Here is a 25,681-nt window from a genome sequence, read left to right as displayed (position 1 = left end):
CTCCCCGTCAGAGAGTCTTCTCTTGAGTTCACGACCCTAAGCATTGCTTAGATACCAACTCATTTTTTGCGTTTCTGCATTTTTTTTTTTTTTTTGCCCCCTTTTTGGGCCAGTTTCACTCGCTCCCACGGACATAAATTTATATCCTTACTCCTGAAAAATGATACAAGGACAGGGTTCAGTTTCTGTGTTGAAAACATACCTACATTTTCAAAAACTCATCGTACAGATCTTCGACAGTCAATAGGTACTGACCTATGGGAAGGTCTATAATGAGAGATCACTCAGCTGTCGATTGAAGCCATATAGAAAGTCTTATTTTCTATATAACGAGCGACTGGCGAGTGCTATTTATCTGCACGAAATAGTGATAAAATAGCAAACGCTTATCCGTGAATGTTCCAAGGTGGAATGATGGAGAGTAGCCGATGCCGATCACAAATATCGCATATCGGCCAACCCTATTGTAACGTGAGGCTCTATACCATCAGGCGCTGCTGGCATATCGCTTCTGATTGTCGGCAACGATCCCAGACTTCTGGGAAATTCTCTTCGACAGGTCTGAGAGCGAGCTGCTCTCCATGAATTCAAGGAGGCTCAGTCGAGCGTCGAACTCATGAGCAATCCAGTTTCTGATCTCCACAGCGACAAGCGAGTCGACACCATAATCAGAGACCTGCTTTGATGGAGTAATATCATCTTCATGCAGTGATAACACTGACTTGAATTTCGAGATGACACTGCTTTTGATAATCGCTTCGTCCTCATCTAGGGACTTGCTCTGGGCTAGCAATTGCGCTGCTGGAAGATCTGAGACTGCCCCTTTTTTGCTGGGATGTTTGCGGTCGCCAGTGATATTGCGAGGCCTGCAATGCGCAAATTTGCTATCAGCAAACCAAAAGGGCTCAAGAGGAGGCGGTAGAGTTAAGCAGGTGAAACATTCCTGATCCCAGCTCTGGTGGTATTTCCCAATGATAGTAGCCTCCAGAAGAGCGAAAAGTTGCGCTTCGTTCATTCCCTTGTTGCCCCAATTCTCCTCAATTATGTTCTGCCGTTCCTGCTGATCAGCAATATATCCAACACCAAGCACTGGTCCCAAATCAAGTGAGGCTCCTGGAAGTCCTTCTGAAGCTCTCAGTCTGGCAAGGGCTCCGAGGTACGTCGTGGTAGCTCCATAGGCTGCACTGCCTGGGATTCCAACAACACCGGTACCTGAAGAGATAATGATGAAGAATTTAAGACTGTTGTCTCGGAAACGGCGATGTAAGTTCCAAGCGCCCTCCACTTTAGGTCTGATCACCTCCATGTAGTCACGATGACACATTTTTTCAAAAAAGATTTTCTTGAAAGGCCAGTTAGTATAAAGTCTTGGTTCGTTCTGTATTCAAGAGCATTTACCTTGAGAACCATTGCAGTATGTATGACTCCCTTGATCGGAGGAAGAGATTTGGAGCTCTCGGTTAGAATACGCTCGAGATCGCTGTCATTCGCGACGTCTCCCCGGAACACGTCTATCCTGATTCCCCTTGGTAAAAGTTCAGAGACCAGCTCCTGGACTTTGCCAGATTTGAGGCCATTTCGAGAGATGAGAATGAAATTCTTGGCTCCTCTACGGGCCATCCAGCGGATGATACTTTGTCCAATGCCACCGCCGCCAGCAACAACATAGGATGCGTCAATATCAAAGACGGGGTTGGATTGTTCACTGGCTATTATCTAGATAATGTGTTAGTAAGCATAAACTTACCACTTGATTAGGATCTCACCTTAAGTTGCGTATTTGGTCTGAAGTCCACCACAACCTTACCCATTGTCTCGCCGCTACCTATTGCATTCAATGCTTCCTCTACCTGTGAGATGGAGTAAATGGTCACAGGCATCTTGACACTGAGTTTGCCGCAGGAGTACCAGTCGATACCTTGAGTTAAGATCCCGTTCAATAGTTTCGGTTTGTCTTCAATCAAGGCATCTAAATTCACCGCGGAGAAAGTTGCGTTGAAGCTGAAGGGCGACATAGACAGCCGGTTGTCATTTAAGACATCTCTCCTCCCGATGTCCACAAATCGCCCATTCTTTCCCAGGCATTTCAATGTCTCCTGCAGGCTTTCCCCGGACAGGGGGTTCAGTATGACATCCATTCCCCGTCCGTGCGTCAGTTTCAGGATATCGTGCCGGAAGGAAGTATCTCTGGAGGAGAAGATCCTCTCGGACGGAATCCCATAGAGATCTACTAGGGACTGCTTTTTGCTTGGAGAACCAACTGTGGCGTATATTTCAGCTCCAAGGAGCTTCGCGATAGCTATCGCTGTTTGACCAACTCCGCCAGCAGCCCGATGAATCAGTACACTTTCGCCGTGAGATAGATTTCCAACGGTGACGAGAGAATAATAGGCCAGGACAAAAGCCATTGGAATGGATGCTGCTGTAGTGAAATCCATCCCATCCGGGATTTTAGCTACGCTGTTTGCAGCACAACGGATGGATGAAGCATAGGTTCCTTTTGCTAACACACATACGCGGTCTCCGATGGTGAGATGTTTCACGCCGGGTCCAACTCCAGTAATGACACCGCTGCACTCGTATCCAAGCTCGCCAGGAATTTCACCCCGACTCATGAGGACATCATGGAAACTGATTCCACAAGCCTTCACTTGTATATCAACTTCATCATGCGCTGGAGCCATTGTCGGGTAACCCTGTTCAAGGAAAAGCACCCTTTTCGAGACACCTGGCTTTTCGAATATCATTTTTATTGGTCGACTTTCTTCAAACTCTTGAACCTTGGGTAAAAAGTTCTCGCGAATACTTGTCATAGTCTCGTTCATCAAGGTATCTGGGACGAATCGGGGTATCCTGACCACCCCATCACGCTCAGAAAACTCCAGCTCGACATCAGGTCCCATCGATCCCAGATGCGAGCCAAAAACATGTGAGAAGACTCGTGATATTGTTGCGGCAGCTTCTATATCAGAAAGTCGGTTTTCAGGGTCCATATCCAACACCACAAGTTTCAGGCCGCGCTGCTCATTGCGAATGCTTCTAACCAATCCCAGAGGCATACTGTTCTCTGGTTTGATCGAGCTTTCATTACCTCCAGTCACCACCCAGAGAATGTTTCTGGCCAGACAGAGTCTTTGTAGAGCGTTGTATTGTTTCTCATTGATAGTGCGAAGGAGAGGTGATCTGGCATCCTCCAGAAATATATACGTCCTCGAATCAGTCTGCTGAGAACAGGTGGACTCCAGTGAGATGATCTCAGGAACAAATCCCAAAGAATTTCGAAGACTGCTGCAGAGCTGTTCTGAGATCCCTTCAGAGCTATCGGATATGATTGTTAAGTTTTCAGGATGTCGTATGGTTCCCGTCCGCAAGGCAGAAGAGACTATCATGCAGCACTCATGCTCAGTAGTATCTGGGTAATCCTGAATCTCTGCCTCAATCCCAGTAAATCCTGTGGATCGGAGAACCTGATTCCAACTGGAGGGGGACAGTGTCGGCCCGCTTTGACGGAAGTCTTCTTCACCTAAGACAAGATAAGCATGAAAAGATAGCGGGAAGGAATCATGAACTACTCACCTAGCCACCACCCAGGAAGCGTAGCAAACGGGAAGACGGTGACAGTTGGCGAAGTGATCTCAAGGAGAAGTAACTTTCCACCAGGCTTAAGAAGTGTTCGGACATTTTTCATGGTTTTCTCCATGTTAACAGTAGCATGTAAGACATTTGCCGCGATGATCAAATCGTAACTTTCTTCGATGAACCCCTGACTTGAAGGTTTGGTTTCAATATCAAGCTTTCGAAAATTGATGTCATCTTGCCAGGTTGCGAGCTTTTTCTTTGCTTTCTCAAAGAAACCCGCACTGATGTCGGTAAAGTCATAACACCCGAAGGGAGGTGAGGAATTGGTTGAGCGACTCAACGCTTCCAAGATCGGCAGAGTGGCTCCTCCAGTTCCAGCACCGATTTCCAGAATCCTGAGGTTGGGTAACTGGTGAGATAGGTAGGTCGCAAAGGATGCCGCTGCAGGATATAGGCGACTCTTCAGAGGAAGTAATTCCTCGTAGTATCTCTCAAGTAGGTTGTCCACTAACATTAGACTCAAGGGCTCAACCTCTTCCCTAATGATACTGGGAAGATTCTCTCCAATCCTGCAAAGGAATTGCCCAACAGGTCCAGACGATTCGGCTTGCTGAACGTATTCAGGAACTTGCTCGTCAATATCATTCGATATCGACTCTTGTCCTAGTGATGGGCTGTCGGAGCGGGAGCACCCACCGACTTGATCTTGGATCCATTTGTACAGATTGGCGTGGCGTGTGCCTGAATATCCACCTTTCTCAGATATCCGTTTAAGAGCATTCCGAAGATAATAGCAAGAAACACGATTGAGTAGCCTAATTAGAGATCTCTCTTCAAACTCTATGGTTCTGGAGGAGGAAAACAGCGATCTATATTGTGATGGGGTAAGCATATCAAGAAATGGCATCCACTTCAGCTTGGAATATGGATCGATAATTTCGTTTGAGGTCGAAATTTGTGTCGAGAGGCCGATTAATCTCAATCCCTTGATAGAGATCAGCTCTTTGGCGGACTGTGTATCTAACTCGCGAGCAGAGATAGAGAAGACCGGCGTATCCACAGAGTCTTTTGTCAACATTCCCTGTAGGTCTAGTTGATGGCCTGCCGTCTGATCCATCGGGCAACTGATCTCTATTTCCTCGATGAAAGTGGGCATGTATAGCCTCTTCAGACCGGTTTGCCTCGTGGTCAAAAGAGGAAACATTAGCTGGAGGCATATATCCAAAAGAGCGGGATGGATCACATAGGTGCTTTCGTGTTCAAGGGGCATGGATTTCACTGTGTTCGGAATTGTCACTCGCGCCCGACCAAAATACCCAGAGGATTGGATATTTGTGAGCCCCTGGAATATTGGGCCGTATTGCACCCCAATCGATTTGAGCTCCTTATAAAGCTTGGAGTATTCCATGGAGTGGCCGAAAATGGCATTCCTGTCATGCGAGCATAGAGCTCCTTGACTTTCTTCAGTCAAACTAGTGCCTGTCTGATCTGAATATTTGACCTTGAGCTGAACGGAGACAAGCCCTCGGCAATGTTCCAAAAAGCCCATTTCTTCAGAGCAAGAGAATATGACAAATTCATTCCACTGTTTTGACTGGTCTTCCGGTCCCAGACGGTAGGGACGTAAAGATAGGAGAATCTCATGTCCGGTATTTTCGGATAATATAAGACGATTCTTGGCCGATACTTGTTGTAACTTGATTGACGATATTTCTCTTTCTTCACCGTCAACATTTGCATGTTGCAGTGCGGCCTCAATTGCCATTGATACGTAACCTGCCATCGGGAAAACCGTCTCAGACAGCAAACGATGATCACGGAGCCAAGGGACATCATTAAGCCTGAGTATATTTCTCCATCGAGGCTCCAGTGGATTGAAATCAGCGGCAGGGGAGCCTAGCAAGTCATTGTGAGGATTGCTCCTTGTTCTGTAAGATTTGCTAATCCGGGACTCATGCCAGTAATTTTCTAAGTGCATCCAAGGATATGGTGGAAGATTTGCCAGCACAGAGATCTGATTGAGTTGATTGGCATCACCCTCAAAGTTGACACACGTAATATCGAGAGGATAACCTTTCATGAGAATTCCTGCTGCTAGATCCTGGGTAGTTTGAATGGCATCTTTGCCTCGTACCAGAGACGGAACGTAAACGATGTTACCACTGAGTGAAGCACCTTTCAGTGTTTGCTCTATGGGACCTTTCAATGCTGAATGAGGACCAATTTCAATCAAGATCTCTATCCCACGTCTTTGTCCATCCACAGTTTCGGAGAAACTGCATAGAGCATGTAGAGCATCTGAGAAAAGAACGGGGCCTGTCATGTGGTTGGACCAAAATTCACCGTCTAAGCTGGGCCGCTCCAGTAGTCCTCCAATAGTCGAAGAGTAAAATTTTACGTTTGATGAGGCAGTGGTGATACTACCAAGAGAATCCTTGTACTGGTCCGCAACGAGCTCCATATGAGGCGAATGGTAGGCGACGTCGACCTTTAAAACCCGGTTGAAAAGGTTCCGTGTATTAAGTAATTCTTGGAGCTCGATGATAGCGTCATGGTCTCCAGAGACAGTAAAGCTTGAAGGACTGTTCTTGCAACCGATTACCGCTTTTCCAGCTTTCACTTGATGTAGCAGCTCTTGTAGCTCGGTTTCACCGCATCCGACGGCCATCATGGCCCCACGGCAGTCTGGATATGTGTTTCTCAATTTCATGGTGCTGATCCCGCGATGATACGCAATGGCAACACATGAATCAAGAGGTAGAATTCCGGCCGCGTAGGCCGCAGCAACTTCGCCGCTGGAATGACCCAGGACTGCCGACGGTTGCAGTGTCCATGAATGTAGCAAGTCAACTAAAGCAATCTGAACTGCACAACACACAGCCTGACTGATGTGAGGTAAACCTAGGCGAGAGTTCTCTGGGTCTCTTAATAACTCATCTTCACTTGGTCAGCAGATAGTAGTAGTGACTATGGGGTCTTGCGTTACCTCGTAGAGTCCATGTCGCTCCCAACTCCAAGAAGATGGTCTCCGACTTGATAATTGATGCTGCGAAAACCTGATGGCTGAGAAGCTCACGCCCCATCCCTTGCCATTGGGCACCTTGACCTGTAAAGATGAATCCTATCATGGGCTTCTTCGAGGACCGGATTGGCACGAGTGCATCACTTCTCAATTTCTCAACAAGTTCAGTGGAACTTATTGCAGTTGCTGCAACTTTCCAAGGAAACATAGACCGACGAGCACCTAATGTATAGGCAAGATTTTTCATCAAATCCTTGTTGAACATTATTGGATTCTTTCTCAAATACATGGCAAGCCGCGTCATTTGCTGTCGCGCGGAATACTCGGATTGTGCGGACAAGACATAGATATAACGGTTCCTAGACACGATACCAATTGGCTTCGGCGGACCTTGCTCGAGGATGACATGAGAGTTCGAGCCACCAAGGCCAAAGTTGTTGACCGAGGCTCTCCTGATTCCAGGTTTGGGCCAAGGCGTTATAGCAACAGGGACCTGAACATTGAAACCGTTAACAACATAATCGGGAATCATGATGCCAATTATCATCTCACCTGAAAGTTGCGATCTGCTAATTGCAGTTTCTCATTTGGACTGTCGAAGTTGGTATTTGGCAAAATCACCCCCCTTTCCAACATCATGGCTGTCTTGATAACAGAAATGAGCCCGCTGACTCCTTCGAGATGTCCGAAATTCGATTTGACCGATCCAAGATATGTGGGACCAGCTTTGAAGTCGCGCTTGCCAAATATTCTGCTAAGAGCTTCAACCTCGATAGGATCACCAGTAGCTGTTCCAGTACCATGGGCCTCAATATACCTAGTTTCCAATGGATCAAGTCCTCGTGCATTATACAAGGAACGGATCAGGCTTTCCTGGGAGGCCACACTAGGGACGGTAATACCTCCTACTGTCCTGCCATCTTGGTTGATGCCAGTGTTTTGAATGATCGCTCTGATGTTGTCACCGGCCTCAATAGCCGCACTGAGAGGTTTGAGTATGACACATGCAGCCCCTTCCCCACGGCCAAAGCCTCCAGTGGCTCGCTGGTCGAAAGGATACGATTTACCTTCATTCGACAACAACCTGACCCAATCAGTGAAAGCGTTCTGAGAATACAACAACCATAATACTTACTGAGATAATGAGTATGAGACTGTGGTGTCCGGGGAGATATTAAGGTGACAAGCAGACACGATAGCGTGTGAAGATTCCCCCGTGCGCAAGCTCTGACAGGCTAGATGTAGGGCAGTGATGCTGGAAGAACACGCAGTATCGATCGTGATGCTTGGGCCCTTAAGGTTGAAGAAGTAAGAGATTCGGTTGGCCAACATACAAGGATCGCAACCAGTGGCAGTGAATTTAGGAGTTGTCTCCGGATCTCGAAGCAGACTGTGGCCATAATCCGAGAAGGAGTTTGCAGAGTAAACAGCAGTATTCCCACCATCCAGGTGCTCCATGGGAACTCCCGCTGTTCAAGAGTGTTAGAAACTTTTCAGTAAGAAGGTAAATTCAGGTACCGTTTTCCATGGCCTCGTACGTCACTTCAAGAAGGAACCTCTGCTGAGGGTCCATAGCCTAAAGTTCATCAATAGCATCTATGGTCAGCAAAGGTTCGTAGAGACCATTTTTGCCCCGTTGCCATTAAGCAAACGAGAAGTTATTAAGGCTCATACCCACTGACCTTGGCTTCGGTGGAAGTGATATGGAAAAACGGTGCATCGAAGCAGGTGAGGTCATGCTTCAAGTAATGGCCCCCTTTGTTGTTGAACTTTGAAACATTATTATCTGGTAGTGAAGATTGTTTCTAGTTGGAAAGTTAACATACACGCCCTTCCCGCTCAGGATTCGGGTGCCAAAAAGCCGAGTTGTTGAAACGGCTTTTGTCATTTTCCGACCATGCACTGTTCCGAAGAGCACAGAAGTTCCAGAAGTCGCCAAGGGTTGAAATATCCGGAGGCAAGCGACATGCCATTCCAACTATGGCAATAGGCTCGACTTTGCATGTAGGAACGCGGAAATCAGAATTGAGGACACCACCGGTGGTGATGCCCTCCGTGGGAATCCTGAAAGTTTCTGTCATATTCGTTACTCTTTGAAGTGAGCCGGATGGGTAGGAAGCCAATGGAGCAGTTCTTTTCTCGGATCTTGGAATGTATAAGTACGAGGGTGAAAATGTGGCAATCTCGAGACAATATATAGTACGCGAAAGTCCATATCTACCTTGTTGAGCCAGAAAGAGACCAGAGACCACACACATAGATTGAGTTTGAGAGACCAGCATAAGTGATTCTGAGTGGTTTCCTTGATTGAACGAGTCTAACCTGATTTCGGAAAGAGAAGAACACTTCATTTCTGCATGTATGTTGAATACCGTGGAGCTAATCTAGCAATGGTTGCGCTGCATCTCTATCTCAAAGGATACTCGAGGTGGCGTGTTGAAGACTCCATCATATCAAGCTTGTTGCGCAAGCTCGACCAATTTGAGAAAGGATGCACTGACAGCGCGCAAAGCACTTGAGTCTTGCGGCATAAGATGGCCTGAGCCACCTTCAATCACCGTAGCCTGCCCCGAATCACAAAGGTTCAATAACGCCATGGCCCCATCAATGAGAGCGTCATCTGACCCTATGACATGGCATGTGGGAAAGTTGAAGATTTGGCCATACTCATCTGCCAGGATGACCTTCGACCCATCAGGGGCAAATGGCGCATATCCACTGAAGAAGAGAGCGCACTTGAAGCTTTGGGGTGCGTGAAGGCTGGATTCTTTGCGCAAACGATCGAGGATGAGAGTTGCACCAAAAGAAGCACCTTCGCAGTATCCAATCAACCCATCAAAGGGACCTTCCTCATCAATTTTAGAGTTTAGAAGCGCAAGTGATCTGCCAATGCTGCCAATGAACTCGGACCTTCCAGGTGTATCATTGCTGTAATAGAAATCAAGTGCATGGCGCCATATCATTTCTGCACTTTCACCCGATGGTGCCTTGGCGATACGCTCAATAACATCGTCCATAGTGATCCATTGAGGGTGCTCTATGAACCGCATATGCGGTCCCGATCCTGCGTAGGCCTCGAAATCGAAGGGAAGAGACGTGAGTTCATGAGGCGCTTGGACAAAATGAAATTTGATGTCATTCCCCGGCGGCAAACTCAAAATGAGGCCCTCTTAGTAGAATAAATGAGACCTGGTAAGATTATTGATTCTTTCTCCGCGTAGAAGGCCACCTACCAAGCTGATCTTGAAACACCTTGGTTGACATCGGTTAGCTCTCTTTCTGAGGCCATTCGTCTAGAAACGGAGCTTACCTGTGCATTGGTGCCAGCTCCATGGAGGCAAAGGAATTTCATTGTGAAGGTAGACGTAATTCTTGATGATTGCTGGCCCTGGGACCTGGGTTGCATGTTCTAGCATTCTACTCCTTCACTTACAGCACGCTATTTATATCTTGTGGCCGCCTGAATACCGAAGGTGCCTGCAAGAATGAATCCTAAAGGTACGTATAAGCATAACGTTTTTAGTGTCTTTAAATCTCTGTATATTACCAGGTCTTACGCTATAGCCTCCTGGTTAGCGGCCCCATGTTACGTTACAAAACGCATACATGTTCTGGCCCTCCTGATAGAGGGGTCTCGGTGTCTAGTTCTGAATTTCTTGTATCGTGGCTATACACAGATACAATATGTACGGTTCATTCAACCCTGATTGTAAATCTCCTTCCCTTTCCAAATTGACGCACAGGTATTAGCAGCTGTGCTCACTCTGCATCTGCTTCCAGATTGGGACCGGAAAGTGTTCGTCTTTGGCTTTGTGACCTCTGCTTGGTTTTGGGCACCCTGTATGGCATATAAATGCTGTTTTCTTTTGATACTGCATGAATCAGTGCATGGTGCCATGGATACTAGAGACAATTGGATTTCGATGAGAGTACAGCCCGTTGGATATCCTGTTGCTTCACAGCTGCACCCCAACCCAATGGTGAGTTTCTGGCGGCCATTCTAAATCCTAGCTCGTGAATCATATGCACCTTTTTCAACACGTTTTGCTCAGATGTAAAACATATCACAATACTACAAGCTACTTATCGATCAATTGACACGAATACACACGCCTAGCGTCTGCAGTCCAAATAAACTTGATATCTGATCATTCCCGGCACCTGACCGACGATGATGCTACACTTCCAAGGCGCTAGACTACGCACAGGCCTGTCGCTGTTACGTATTGTTTTTCGAACTGAAGAGGCTCCTTTATCCACATAATATGCTGGATTTGGACGTCTTTTTGCGCATTCAAACTGCCTAGATATAAAGGGACAAGAGATCAGTTCGATAAGTAACTTATATGAATTCGATTCCGAATATATGATTTGCCTTTGAGCATATATTACTTTAGAGATCTCCTCGTCCGTGGGGTAGGGTGATAACAGCTGCATGCAAGAGCGGGATGATTTTGCCAAAGGCCTGACACTAGTCTTTCAAGCAAGATAAACACGTCCAGATAAGTTCGGCTGCATGCACATTCCCGCTTGCGTGCTGATTCCCGCTGGGGCTGCATACACGGCTAACAAGCCTAATATTGCACCAATGAACACTGAACACCTTGTTCAGAGTTTTGGTGTGTTATTCCATGAGGAATTTCTTGCATAGGATGAGGCTCTTGAACATCGGCACTCCTGTAGCCGCGCCAAACGGACCATATCTCCACGGAAACTTTTCTCAAGCTGGAGCAAGTTGAGCTCCCGGCCGCCACGCGATCAAATAAATGAACGTCCTTCTTCACCCTTCTCTTCAACCCAATTTGGCTGGGTGCCGGAGTGTATGGCTGCTGGTGATGCTGATAGCCATCATCGTGAGTGGACTGGATGATTCGGTATTCGTTTTTTGTCGTAGAACCCTCGATCGTATGTGCGTGAAAGTCTGTAGTATAAATATGTTGTCATTATAAGCTACCTGATATAGGTAGGTACGTGAGGCGAGGTCACATGCTCGTCCTTACAATCCAGGCATTCCGAAGTTTTCCACCGCCAATTCCTGACCAAATCATCATAGTCATCCACGGGCTTGCTTCTGATGTCCAGTATTAGTATTAGCTAGAGCATTCTGCTCACCAGAATAGTTACTTACACTGGAATTGAAGATACAGGAGAGTCCGCTCTCCTTGTAGTTCTACATCGGTATGGCTTCCGATAGCAGCAACTATATTTTTCCAAAAGCAAGAAGTAGATACTCTGTGCTTTTCTACAAGCAGTCCAATATCTGTTTGTTCAGTGTAGTCAAACCCCTTATTATACCGAGTAAGAACGAAATCCTTCTCGTCACTGAGAGGTTGGCTCAGAGGCTCGCAAAGGAAGCAAAAGGGAATACAATTCTCTTATATTATTACCACTTTTTCTAATAAACATACCATTATATACTATAAGCTCACATTCATTCAAACACCGATATTCGCAGCTCCAGGACTCTCTCTCTCTTTTCTCTCTCCTTATCAGCCCACTCTTCTTATCATACCTAAGGTAGGGTGGTTATCAGTCCAGGTACCATTTCGGGACTTAGCGCCCGCACGGGAACTGATAAGGGAGCAGAAGTCCAGCCAGCCAGCCGCCTCCCAACTTCCCGGCAGATAAAACTAGATAAAATAAAATAAAATACTACCCCTTGGGGGGGATCTCCCTCTAAATTAGTAGGAGAGAGAGAGAGAGACCTTGTCCTTGATGACCCGCGGGACGGGAGAGAGCGTCTGGGGTGCATAGGAAGCTAGGTAGCTAATCGGGACGTGATGTCATGGTCATGCATGTATATTTTGACGTCGGGTCTTGGATCGTGGTGAGATGTGGAGTGTGGCCTGACACTAGGAGAGTTTGGAGAGACATTCTGGGGATCTAGGGAACTTGTCTTGGATGGACAATTGAAATGGTTTAGCCTTTTTGATGGAAGTATACATACATGTGAAACCGAATCGTTCAACTTGAATCCTCCGGGTGAAGTTCAAGGTGAGGTAAGGGAAGGCGGTGGTTGATAAATAGGCAGTTCTTAAATAAGGTAGGTAGCCAGGTAGACAGGTAAATGGGGTAAAGGAGGGTCCACGTTATGTGTAATGATGATAGATACAGTATATCGTTATATGTATAGGTACTTATAGATACATAGAACAAATAAGGGATATCTCTCATAACTTGCAAAAATCATGGCCATAGCCAATTTTGGATATCGCTCCCCAAACCCCAACAACTCCTTGCCTATCCAAACAAATCATCATTCGAAGTAAAAAAAAGCACCTTGCTATGCGCCGTTCGGGTCTTCAACCTTTTCCTTCAACTTGTCCTCCGCTGCAACACCGTGGCGATCACCCATCACCGTAGTATGAGCATTACCACCACTGCTGCTTGAATCTGGGGATGTCCCATGAATCATGTTGCTATGCTCCTGACTCCCGTGCTGGGGGCTAACAATGTGTTCCCCCGGCTCACCTGAATGTCCTTCAGTCGCAGGGAAGAAATTCTCGAATCCGCTGTTGTAGTTTCTCCTTATCTCCACATAGTCATAAGCAAACTCTCCAAGCTGATCGTCGTCCATTCCAAGGAGTTCGGCCTCTTCTGAAGCACGGAGGTGAAGTCCGGGGATGAAATTGATGACGTAAGCGAGAATCGCAGACACCACGAACGAGTAGCCCATGCACGCTAAAACGTACGCGATTTGGACATACAGTTGCCTGTAGTTGTGATTGATCCAGCCTCCGTTGATGACCCCTGTGCTGACCCCGTCCAGGCCAATAATGTAGTCGGCAGCAAAAAGAGCGTTGAAGATGAGGCCGACAACCCCAGCAATTCCTGTTAAATCCATCAGATTGGGGCACGAGATGATTGAAGTAGAGTTAGCTTACCGTGCTCTGCAAGCACATCCATACTGTCATCAATGCGGATCCAGAATTTTACTACGAACTTGTTAGTTTCGACAATCCATCAGGATAGGGAGAACATACTTTTAGTTGAAAAGTTAGCAATAATCCCAGTGACAATACCTAGGATCACGGATGCCCAGGGAGGAATAAAGCCTGATGCTGGGGTAGCTATTTAATTATCAAGTTAGCCTCAACGTCTCCCAGTTTAGAAAAGTCAGAACTCTCGAGGCGTGCTCCTTGAGTCGCAAGACAAGCTCCGAAAACAAGGATGCGAAAGAAGATACTCGGGGATACGGACCTGCAACAAGACCGGTGATACATCCGGAACACCAGCCGACCATACTCCATTTCCGGGCGAGTCTATAATCAAGCAGGCACCAAGTGATTGAGCCAAACATGGCAGTCAAGCAAGAATTCCAGCAAGCCATGACTGCACGAAGATTGGCACCAAAGGCCGAACCACCGTTGAATCCCAACCATCCGAACCAGAGCAGGACCGTGCCGAGGGTAATTAGAGAGACGTTGTGAGGTCTGAAGTTCAACATCATCTTCTCCTGACGCTTGCCGAGGACCATCGAATACGCAAGCGCCGAAAACCCGGATCCAATTTCGACGGGTCCACCTCCAGCGTAGTCCAGAACCCCGTATTTGTATGCCCACCCATTTACGTTCCATGCCCAGCATGCGAGGGGACAGTACACAATTGTTGCCCAGCAGAATATAAACACTAATGCGGGGATCAGACGGCCTCGTTCGGCGACCGCACCCATGACAATGGCACCCGTGGTAGCGCAGAATTGTAACTGGGATTGTCAGAAAGTGAAAAAAAAATGAGGAATCAGGCTGAGCAGGCAAAACTGACCTGGTAGAAGGAGTAGAGCAGTTCTGGGATGAGGGGGGAGCCGGGGGAAGGCGCGCCCAACACGCCTTTGAGACCAAAGCGACCCAGGTTTCCGATAAATCCATTCGTCGCAGAGGAGCTAAATGCCAAGGAATACCCCCAAAAATACCATTGGAAGACGATAATAGAGAAACTGCCCATGCAGGCCCAGATCATAGACAGCGCCGACTTCCTTCGGGCCAACCCCGAATACAAAAACCCCAGGCCCGGGATCATAATCAGAACCATACATGATGAAACGATGATATACGCTTGATCACCGGGATCGAACCACTGGTTGAGATTTTCGACGGCTGTTGTTCACGTATTAGCATCGCGTAGATGACGGCTTAAAAAAAGACGAAACGCGAAAAAATAATTTCCAACTTTAGAGAAGCAAATAAATGCTTCCTATGCAGGGTCCTTACCGGAATCGCCTCCAGTTTTGCCGGTGCCATTGTAGACAGTCGGTGCTCCAACATAGGCATAATTGGGACGGTAGGCCTCCGACATGGTCGAAAGTTGGCTCTTCCTCTCCGCTCAGCGACCTTCGCCTTCACAGGCGTACCGAGGGTTGGGGGGGCGAATGACGTCGTCTGAGATCGCAGGGTGGCCGAGGCGACAAAAAAAGAAAAGATATAAGGAGGGAGGGCCAGCGGCCAAGGACAACAATGCGATGCGCTTTTGGAGAAGAAAGGTGGGAATGAGAAGGAGGGATGAGAAAAAAGAGAGAGAGAATGGTTTTGTATAAGTATAAAGGATAGTTCACTCCGTGTCTGGCTAGCCCGAGTAGTTGATGGGAGAAGTCGGGGACTCGGGGGCCCTATGTGTCTGGCCCTTGAACCGGCTCTGCGTGGTAGTTCGAGCGTAGCTGGTCCACCCACGCGCGCCTTATTAATCGGGACGTATTAATAACGACAGTTACAGTGCCTCCTATGTATATCGTCCTATGCGCCGTCTCCTAAAGGCACGCTGCATAATCCGGACGCTGCTGGTCAGGTTGGAACGAGCGGTTCCCCGGGAGAGCTCGAAACACACTCACTGGAAGACGGGAAAAAAGAGGAGAATCGTATGAACAGGAAAAGCAAAGAAATGAAACCCCCCACATCCATTTCCCCTCGGCCAAGAACAGAGAGATAAAGAGAGAGAGAAAAGTTTGCACATCTCGCTCTGCAAAGCAATGCGACTGACGATCCAGCATCGAATGCTCCGTAATGCTCAACTTCTCAAGACTCATCAGCCTGACATGCAGCGGCACTGCAGCTAGAAGATACAGGGGGAAAGGCTTCCAGGGCGGCAGCGTGGCAGGGCCCCAACCAGGGGGTTTCTCTTCCAATCCGGACCTTAAACCTGCGCGGAGCCAGTAGCCGTTGCGCATCTCCCACGTCCCATAGGGCCGTATCAAGGGCTCCTTGGCCTCAGGTACGCCTCCTGTGGGGTACTTACTGCGAAAGGAAGAGTAATCAGTAATAACGAGGCAGAGAGTGCCAGGAAAGTCAAATAAGAGAACAGTAATGCAAACTAGTTGCGTAAAAGTCCTGTCCACGGGCTCTTTTCGAAGGTAAGGTTCAATGTTCATGGTCTATCTAGGGCTGATAAAGTACCTATATATCAACGAGGCCCGTACCTTTATCTCATCACTCCTCAACTCTTCTCTTCCGCGCTCTCCCCTCGCCGCCCCTGCATGTTCCTTCCCCCGCCGATGACCGGAGCCGCCTTTCGTCCGGGAATTGCTACAGCACAACGGGATGATCCCGTGGAATTCTCCCCGTAATTATGTGACGTACTTCCGTTAGGAGACTTTGGCATCTCCGATGAAAAGAATTCGTGGATGGCCGAATGTGGCGTAGCGTGTCCTTAGCCTTATCGTCGTCCAGCGCAGCCAATGAGAGCGGGCGGTGCATGACAAGAATCTTTGACAACTGCTGATAGCGATGTGGATCATTGTTGGGCCTCAGGCTCGAATCCATGTGCGCCGCCGCCACGGGCCACGGTGCCAAGGCTGCTCGGCTAAGTGCTCCGTAGAAGGATTGGAAGGATGTGGATCAGTCGATCAGGCAATAATCAGGCACCTCTCGGCTAGCCCGCTATATCGTTACGCCGTTACGGGCGCCCCGAGAGAAGCTTGTCTCTTCACGGAATAACATATCTCCATACCGAGTAGATCCTTAATCCTAGTGCTGTGTTTTGGTTCTCTGTCTTCTGTCTTTGTCCATATAACATTCATATCAGCAATGAAGACTTGCTTGACCTGACTCTCGATACGTCGTCCTCATACTCGCTGGCTCTGGCTGCTCCATTTGTCCCGGCCTCACCAAATCTACAAGAGACGGTGCTAACTGCTACTGAAGCCAGACTACCGCAGCTACCGCACAAGAAGATATACTGAAATGTGTCGAAGTCCTTCGTGAGGCCGTACCAGCTCTTCCAGTATGGACGAAGACTTCACGTGAATTGTGCGGCGAGCTGGCCATCGCTTCCCAGCCTCAAATCAGCATCAGTGTGCTATTGGGGTCACGTGCCTCAGACCCCGCTGCCCGAAGCTCTACATTCCGTACCAGTATGGGCAGGATAGGATAACCATCAATGATACGTGGATTATTTCTCAACAGATCCTGCAAAGTTGGATGGTTGTATCTCACTGTACTTGTACTCACGTCCTCATATCTGATTTGTACCGAAACGTGGAGGCGGGTACCGAGTGGGTACCCTTGGATATCGCCATTCACAAGTTTCCAGCATTCTACCCCACTTTGCGGAGAGGACGGAATAGCAACCGCCATCATTCAACTTCATTGCGAACTTACCTTCTAAGTTCCAACATCACATCCATAGCACGGGTTTTGTCCATCTTTTTGAAAGAAAGATATATATATTTCCACCCAAAGCCCCTACTACCCTATCTCTAGCTACGATCATGGCACCCTCAGCAACGACACTCATAGCTGAGTCTGAGGGCAATGCAAAACTTGGGGCTCTAGGCAAGACCGTCTCAGGCAAAAAGCTCAAGATCCGCTCCTATCCCAAGTTTGAGACTCTGGAAGAGGAGAGATTATACCGCAAGCAGCATCTTGCAGCTGCGTTTCGGGTGTACGCCGTTCCTCAGCAGGCCTCCTTGCTCTCCGACTTCCACTGAACTTTCCCCGCAGATTTGCAGATCGAGGTTTCGATGAGGGCGTTGCGGGTCACATCTCCGTCCGGGATCCCATCCTCACGGATCATTTCTGGCTCAACCCCCTCTCGCAACACTTCTCTCAAATCTGCGTCTCGGACCTTATCCTCGTAAACGAGGCCGGGGATGTGGTGATTGGAGATGAGCCCATCAACGCTGCGGCATTTGCAATTCATTCAGAAAGTGGGCACAAACCTACCTTACCTTACCTTACCTACCTACGACCGCATCCAGTTCCCTCTGTGATGATGCCAGGCAAAATTGACCATCCTATCTAGTTCACAAGGCACGCCCAGACGTCCACGCCGCGTGCCACGCGCACTCGGTCTACGGGAAAGCATTCTCGGTGTTTGGCCGCGAGCTAGACATGATCACGCAAGACGCTCTGCGCTTCTACAAATCGCACTCGGTGTACGACAATTTCGGAGGCATCGTGCTGGATCGCGAGGAGGGCATTCGGATCGCGAAGTGTCTGGGCAAGGGGAAGGCGTGCATCCTGCAGAATCACGGCCTGTTAACGGTCGGTCAGTCGGTTGACGAAGCGGCCTTCTGGTTCATCAGTCTTGATAAGACGTGCCATGCGCAGCTATTGGTAGATGCCGCCAGTGCGGGAAGTGGCCATAAGAAGATTCTCATCAAGGATGAGGAGGCTGCGTTCACTTATGAGCAGGTCGGAGGTATGTTATTTTTTTTCCCCTTTTTGTCTACTAGGCCATGCATGATGCTGATGATTGATGTAGGACCGGAGAAGGGATGGTTAGCCTTCCAGGGGTATTACGATGAACAGGTTGCCAAGACCAATGGAAGCTTCCTTAAATAAGTATCTGTAGACTATTTTTGAATTTGATAAAATCTTCAATGTCGATTTGTTTACTGCTTGTCGCGCATATCAATAACAGTGTATTCTCCGGGGCGGAGGGGGGGGTTTATCAAGACACTTCTTTCTCATCCCTCTCCCTCACTTCCGTAACCAGTATCCCATCGCACGTACCCCCCCTCCATTCCACCATTCCGCCTGATGGGTTGGTCTTAGATGAGATAAAATGGAATGGAATGGAATTATGGCTATGTGTTGGGAGGTTTTGATGAGGAGAAGGAAGGGAGGGAGGGAGGGAGGGAGGGAGGGGGGGAGGGGCGGATTTGAGACGAAACGTGTGTATGTATGTATGGGATGACTGGGGAGGGTTGGGGAGAGGGATGGACTTGTTCTGGTCAAGTAAGACTCATATGGGACTTTTTGGCCCTTCTCCTATCTAATAATACTTCTTCATGCAGCTTAATCCGACGTAAAAAAGATTGTGTCCATTCCTAGTTATGTATATACATATGTTGCCCGAATATATCTCCAAAGGGCTCAAATCAAAGATGCTCGCTCGCTCGCTTTAAAGCCTTCCACCCATACCCGCTCCAAATACAATGCAATTCATGAACCTATACCCAATTTCTACAAACCGCTATTCCCGCCAAAAGAAATCATGAAGCCTCGATGATCCCGATCAGTAGGCGATGCCTTTATAATCACCAGGCGAATAGGCAGGAGGATCCGATACCGCCAGCCCGTGCGGTTGATTATCTTCGCCGAATGGAGCTGCGTGCTGGATGAGGCTCTCGCTGCTGTCCAAGGATCCCTGACCGCGGGCGCCGTGCGATTTCCGGTACGGCCTGGAAGGCGCTGTTCTGGTGTAAGGGTTCGCTGGCTCGGTCGTGAAGTTGAAACTCTCCACGCTAGATTGACTGACGAAAGGCCATTTGAAGTCGTTCACGTATGTGACATTAGACCGCGCTGCGGGGTCTAGGAGTAATGAGTTTCGTGCGTCAAGAGGGGTGAGATTGTCGAGATCGCGGCTGAGTTTTTCTATGGCTGCGTTAACTTCGGTGTAGTGGTCTGGATATTGAGGATTCTTACCAGCTTCCTTACGCCTCTTACGGTGAGGGTTCTCTTTGATGCATATTATAATAGCATTGACAGCGATAAGAATGGCCAGCGCTCCGGTCAAAGCCGATTGCACCGCTATCAAGACGACCCCCGTCACGGTTTGGGTTGTTTGTGTAATGCCAAGCTCCTCTACGAAGACAAGGATGCACACAACTGAGAGCACTCGCACGACTTGGATGAATATGTTGATGATATTTCCGGATCGTCTCTCGTAGGGCCGATGCCAAGCAAGTAGACCAAGCACTGGGGCTGCATTAGCAATTGTTGACCATACAATAAGGTGGGCAACATAAGGTTCGAGAGAAATCCAGTTAAAGCTTTTAAAATCAGAGCAATTCTAGTGATGAACTCAGATTCACCCCATAGTCATAGTTCAATACTAAATGCGCTCCATTTATCTTAAAAGCTTGAAAAGCGGTGTCTCGTTCAGTTTTACTCAACACTGCCGAAGGGTGTTTTGGAGGAAGGGGGTCGCAATGATAGAAAAAAGGTCCCTTGAACATTAAACATAAGGAATGTTCACTTACTTAAACACTCAATAACCAACTGGCAAATTGTTTGAGCCAAGCCATGGCCATCAGCAGCAGCTAATACACAGCCCTTTGCAAACGCATATATGATAACGGGGATGAAAAGCCACCAGAAATCCTTCTTGTAGCTATCGTAGAAGAGACTGTATTTCAGCCACATCTCCTTATCTTCGTAAAGCGCCGATGCGTCACCATCGATCTGCTTCAGTTGACGCGCCGTCTGCCAGATTTTGAAGGCGAAGTATGCAAGGACGCCAGTGAAGAGACCAAGAGTGATACCGGCTAATGTTTTGGCTGCCCATGAATCGCCATGCGTGAATTGGAAAATGCAGTAAAGTACCCAAACACCTATATAGAATCAATTAGCAATCGCGATCTGGACAAACCCGAGTACTCAAACAGTGAGCCCCGAAAGTTATTCCGTTTCATCGGCAGAACCATGACGGCCACCAAATAATTTCGGTGACTGGATCGCAGCCACGTAAAATGCCACCCAGTTAAGTAGAGAGGTACGAACCGTAGAAAACGAGTATCAGATTCACAATTGTCCTCGCCATTGTCCCCCAATAATGGTTCCTGAATCCTGCCAATCTCTGAGGAAAGGAGCCACGCTGTGCCCAGAGCTCCAAGATCAACTTTAAGAGTAAAATGCCGACGATAATGACAGCAACGACGATTGCTAAGATCAGGAGAACGGTCATAAATGTATTGGCCTGAGGAACGGATAGTTCTTCAAAGTATGCTTTCATACCCGAGAAGGTAGATTGGCCTCCGGGGTTTGTTGGTTCAGGGGCCGTTGAGGATGAGTTGACGTTTGTGGAGATGTCTCGGCCCACCAGTCCACCTAGTGCCCGGATCGAGATTGGCGATCTACTCTCCCCATATTGAAGAGTGGCATTCCGTAGGAATTGGACACTGTCGCCTGTCAGGTTGCCACCAGTCGCCGCCCTAAAATTATCAATCGAGGTCTGCATAGAGGTCCAGGGAATAATGCCCGTGCTGAATGCGAAATTCTTCGCGAAGCTTCTGTAGATAGGTGGATAGTTCACAGAGAGCATTCCATTCATGGCCATTCCTTGAAACCAACCAAAGGTTGTAGTGAATGACGGGCCAAAACCTCCCGAGGCCCCTGCTCCACCTCCAGCAGCAGCACTACCAAGAGTAGAGAACCCGGTCACTAAAAGAGCTGTGCCGGCGACCCCAGCAGCAACGTAAGACACAGCAGGTACGTTGACGGTCTTCCCGTTGCTTACTTTTGAGGTAATGCAAGCCACTTCCTCGCCGCTATCAAGAGCTTTCAGTTCTAATGTTGCCTGCGCCGCTATGTCGGGAATGGAAAATGCTATCGAAGGAATCATAGAGCTATATTTTGCTGGAATAGCCTGCGAGCCAGTGGCCAAGAACGATCCCGAGGGTACTACAGGCAGAGAATCAGTAAAATTGCATGGTGGGTATTTTGAAATAAAAAAAATCCACCGGTGTGAGTATCGATAGAGCGCATTTTTCGGTAGAGAATCGAACGTACCAGGGCAAAGTTTGGCAACAAATGTGTCTGCATCGCAAGGGTTGAACTCGTTATGATATACTGTCGTGCCATATGCAGTAACATTCAGCTGAGCGGTTACATTCATAGTTTGGCTGCTAGTCCCAGCCAAGTTGAACGTCACCGTCTAGAGAGAATCGTTAGCCTCCGTTGTGTATCTAAAGAGAACTGCAATGGTTGACAGTATGATTGAATCTCAGCTGATATTATAGGCTATTACCACAATGGTGGAAAAGCTGGCGATGATCGAACTGTATATCAGATAATTGACAGGTTCAACCATTGCAGCTTTATCGAGAGATGCCACTAAGTCAAAAGGACCCCTCATATCGGATTTCGCTCAAAACGAATAGTTGATTTTGTGCTCACCTTGTCACTATTGTCATATTCAACATCCACATTTTGAACCGTAATATCGGGATTCGGTAAACATGTGCTGAATCCAGTCGTTTTGAGGATCTGGCTTGCGAGAACTCCGGCCGGCAGGGTATTCAGTAACAGGATAAGAGATGGTAGTATGTTAAAGGATTGTAACATCATGTTGATGCGGATGTGAATTGACGCGGGATCCACACCCTAAGCCACCAGTAAGAACGGAGAGATTCTTCCACCGATGTAGATATATGTGTATATATGTGACGCGAACGCTGCGGATATGCTTGGCTGGATACAAATTCGTGCCGCGGAAGTTGATGCTAATAACTCGAAATCGAGGTTGATAATGTGCTGGATTTGAACGTCCGAAAGTCTGTATTGGTAAGATGGGCCTAGGTTCAACCTGGCAAGAATCGAAAGAACTGAGAATCAGGGATGGTTGGGGTGACGGAGGAGATATCGACGTCGACCGGCTCGAAAAAGGGAGGGACAAGGAAGCAGTGGTAACGGGATTTCCTTTCGATGGATTGAATGATTGTCGTGTAAAGAAAACAAACAGAGACAGAGACAGGAAAACACGCAGAACTTTTGGGTGAAGATATCACGGAGAGGAGAAGAGAAATGAGGATAATAATAGGTATGGAGAGAGAGAGGAAGATGGCCTCAGGCCGCACACATACATACGTCAAGACTCAAGAGGTCCAGAATCCCAGGAACCCGAGTTTAGGTCAGGGGTAAAGCTGGAGCGACCCACAACGAAACAGCCAGTTCGACGCCAGCAAAGCGGGATACGGCTTAGTCCCCGTTGCCGTCGACGGGGCCAGGAATGGACGGGAGATATGATTGGTGCCAATTGGATTCATGGACGACGGAGGTGGGATAGTGGGCAGATTGAAGCCTTTGGAGGTTGGGTGCCAGGTCCAAGCTCCAGCAGACCAGCTTGCGGGCGACGAGACATCGAGAAGAGCCGTCAACGCAGTGAACCCGCTACTGGGGATCGAGCCCCAGATACCGCGACTGAATGGAATACGCGCACAGGAACCTGAAACGCTCCTTTGTCGAGTTGCGCCGGTCCATGATGTGCACGACTCAGCAATCGCGATGACCCGACGAGATAGGTACGCTCAACTTCAGCGGCGAAGGGCGGCAATATCTTAGCTACGCGGCACGACTGATAATCCGTGCCCCGGTACGAATTACGAGGGAGATGATAACTGAAGATCCCGATCTTAACTGGGTGATCGCAATCGCTATACAACCTACAGAGTACAGAGTGTACGATCAATCGAAGATGCTCCTTCTTACCTGCACAGCAACTTTATCACCTCTCGAGTGAGCCAGAGGTGCCGCATCGTCAGACGCGAGATATCAGATATACTGGCCGTCAAAACTTTATTATTCGAATATTCCGAGAGATAGCCGAAACCAGGCTGAATTTTTGCCAAATCGCCCGCCGGTTAGTAGGCTAGTTTCATCCCCCCTATGTGGTACATGGGACATGGCCGTCCTCGAGTCATCCAGATATGCCTACGGAGGTATGTACCTGCTTCGCCGTGTAACCAGTCTGTATGGAGAGGATAAAGTCTCAGTCTCGTGACTGTAAGACAGTGGGCTGGGAGTCTCGTCCTCTGGAACCAGACAGACCTCGACTCCGGCATAGAGACGAGAAACTCGTGGAGTCGTGGGTGCCGCGTGCAACTAGTTGCAAAGGTCATTGCGGAGGTACCTCCTCCAAATCAGCCTCAATTTGCTCAGCTCATCCATGTCGTATGACGGCAACAGAAACCCCTGCTCCAGATATGATATGCATGTGCCATCGTGCAACACAGACGGCCACGGTTGTAAGGCTCCCGCCTCCTCATCCTCGCTGCAACGTGGAAGAATTTGCTTTTTCTCTTTCTCAAACTCTTCTTACATTTTACCCTCTCTTGGATCCCGACCACTTGGTTTTCTCCAAATTGTTCATCGCCTCCTATCGCGCTTGTTATCATGCGCCTTTGTGGCTGGTAAATCAAATCGTTTGTCAGGAGAGGGAGATCAACATAAAATGATGATACCCATGGCCCATGGGCCATGAGATTTTGATTATTCTGTATAGCCCGCAATGCCTAGTCGGCTCCTTCAGACCACTCTTTCTCCTCGGAAAATCCGAATGAGAGGATCAGATGGTTATTGGAGCAGATTGAAAATCAACAGCTTTTACTGCAAGAATCATTGCTCTGAGCACTACCACTCGCGAGTGATTCAGAGTGTGTTAGAGAACGTAGTTTTGACATATAGGTTCTTCCAAGTCGCTGCGACATTTGAGATATCGGGTTTTGGAGCTTCTCGTTTGGTGTTTTCCTTCTCCTTGTGGAGCACTGCCTTCCGGTGAGCTGGCAAACGGGGAACCACAATATTCCATGCAAGAGAAGCCACGTCCACTACCGGATGGTGACTCACGTCCCACAAGTCGAGGCTAGGTACTCGCAAAGCGGACTTATTGGCCATCTTTGTTAATTCTGGTATCAATCGCAAGAATTTATAAAAACGCAAGATATCAAGTGGTTCATGGTTATGATAAGAGGAATCTCACCTTGATTCCCTAATCTGTTCAATGGTAATTGAGAGGGTCCAGGGAAAGAAAAGGAAGAGTGCATTTGTGCATTTACTGGCCGCTTTCACAATTCTTTTTAGTTTTTCAAACGTTGAACAGATATTCCTGTTCGGGGTAAAAGAAGGTTTTTTTTGGGGGGGGGGGGGGGTTTGAGAGGGATGCGGTCATTGTTCAACCTCACTCACCATATACAAGAACACACAAGACACATCAGCACATCACTCATCACTCCCCATACCACCGCTACTATTAGGAGGATTGGCCAGCGATGGGCAAATCAACTTGGTGATTGCAGGTGAATGTGACGGAGCGGGACAGCACGTGACTAACCTTAAAGACCTGAGGCTTGCCGCACCGCCTCCCGTATATCATATCATATCACCGTGGTGATAGCGCACATGCAATGCGACTCGTAGCTTTTGACAATAAATACGCAGAAAGACGGAATGCTGAAGTTTGGCAAATCGCAGGGCGAAGACTCTTTTCCTCCTCCATCTTGACTTTGCCACTGCCAACTCAACAGTGAGTTGTACATCTTGATTGGGTAGACCCCGAGAACCCTGTCTTAGCTGGCTAAATTCCTCACCGTACTTACCTTTACCTAGTTGGATCCCGTAGCTCCCAGCCTCACCCATTGTTTATTCTGGCTCGCAACCACGGCACGATCCGTCCCCCAGAAACCAATGCAAACCGGACCGCAATAGCCATCAACGATGCCAGATAGGCGTCGTAGGAGCCCTGAGGGCTCCAGCAGGAGGAGAAAGGAACGCACACACTCAGATTACGATGAACCCGACCGAATGCGCTATGCCGCCGAATCCCTACCCTCCTCCTACTCTTCATCCTCCTCCTACATCGACATATCGCACATGTACCCACAGAAGAGTTTAGGTATTCGCACATTCTTCACTACGCCATCCGAGCGGCGGCGACTGCGAAGGCGAAGAAGCAACCGGTTGTTTAATATCAATAATTCTTCATCATCGTCGATAAACAGCGATCTTGCATATGGCACCGGATTCATCAAGCGCCCAAAGCGACGCGGAGTGAGGTCTAGGAAGGGCAGGGAAAGGCATAGGGAAAGGGACAGGGACAGCGCCAGGGAGAGAGAAAGTGAACGTTCTGGATCGAGACGCCGTCCTACAA

General features: G+C 48.2%; 5 protein-coding genes across 5 annotated transcripts; 1 reads left to right on the top strand and 4 right to left on the bottom strand.

Moving 5' to 3' along the window:
• Nucleotides 1-487: 487 nt before the first annotated feature.
• On the bottom strand, nt 488-8,682 carry M430DRAFT_47039 (hypothetical protein; the record flags this gene model as incomplete). The annotated part of the gene is made up of 10 exons (XM_024867894.1): nt 488-1,342; nt 1,399-1,716; nt 1,767-3,523; nt 3,577-6,480; nt 6,566-7,094; nt 7,154-7,685; nt 7,737-8,070; nt 8,120-8,177; nt 8,284-8,370; nt 8,428-8,682. 10 exons carry the CDS (start codon nt 8,680-8,682, stop codon nt 488-490), a joined length of 7,629 nt encoding a protein of 2,542 aa, XP_024725507.1.
• A 248-nt stretch (nt 8,683-8,930) lies between these two features.
• On the bottom strand, nt 8,931-9,953 carry M430DRAFT_38684 (hypothetical protein; the record flags this gene model as incomplete). The annotated part of the gene is made up of 3 exons (XM_024867268.1): nt 8,931-9,770; nt 9,835-9,853; nt 9,912-9,953. 3 exons carry the CDS (start codon nt 9,951-9,953, stop codon nt 9,055-9,057), a joined length of 777 nt encoding a protein of 258 aa, XP_024725506.1. The 3' UTR covers nt 8,931-9,054.
• A 2,931-nt stretch (nt 9,954-12,884) lies between these two features.
• On the bottom strand, nt 12,885-15,273 carry M430DRAFT_132043 (hypothetical protein; the record flags this gene model as incomplete). Its single annotated transcript, XM_024862226.1, has 6 exons — nt 14,812-15,273; nt 14,366-14,697; nt 13,802-14,306; nt 13,585-13,671; nt 13,486-13,536; nt 12,885-13,432 (listed from the first exon to the last, which is right to left on the bottom strand). Exons 1-6 carry the CDS (start codon nt 14,894-14,896, stop codon nt 12,885-12,887), a joined length of 1,608 nt encoding a protein of 535 aa, XP_024725505.1. The 5' UTR covers nt 14,897-15,273.
• A 1,776-nt stretch (nt 15,274-17,049) lies between these two features.
• M430DRAFT_132039 (hypothetical protein) lies at nt 17,050-18,387 on the top strand. Its single transcript, XM_024862225.1, has 4 exons — nt 17,050-17,473; nt 17,533-17,738; nt 17,834-18,232; nt 18,296-18,387. The coding sequence occupies exons 1-4, from the start codon at nt 17,301-17,303 to the stop codon at nt 18,373-18,375; spliced, it is 858 nt and encodes a 285-aa protein (XP_024725504.1). The 5' UTR covers nt 17,050-17,300; the 3' UTR covers nt 18,376-18,387.
• A 378-nt stretch (nt 18,388-18,765) lies between these two features.
• M430DRAFT_113285 (hypothetical protein) lies at nt 18,766-22,565 on the bottom strand. Its single transcript, XM_024861505.1, has 6 exons — nt 21,934-22,565; nt 21,547-21,691; nt 20,539-21,438; nt 20,019-20,369; nt 19,462-19,734; nt 18,766-19,410 (listed from the first exon to the last, which is right to left on the bottom strand). The coding sequence occupies exons 1-6, from the start codon at nt 22,102-22,104 to the stop codon at nt 19,052-19,054; spliced, it is 2,199 nt and encodes a 732-aa protein (XP_024725503.1). The 5' UTR covers nt 22,105-22,565; the 3' UTR covers nt 18,766-19,051.
• Nucleotides 22,566-25,681: the final 3,116 nt, after the last annotated feature.

This window comes from Amorphotheca resinae (assembly GCF_003019875.1).
Source record: "Amorphotheca resinae ATCC 22711 unplaced genomic scaffold M430scaffold_1, whole genome shotgun sequence".
NCBI classification, from domain to species: Eukaryota; Fungi; Ascomycota; class Leotiomycetes; order Helotiales; family Amorphothecaceae; genus Amorphotheca; species Amorphotheca resinae.
This window is presented reverse-complemented; position numbering and strand designations above follow the sequence as displayed.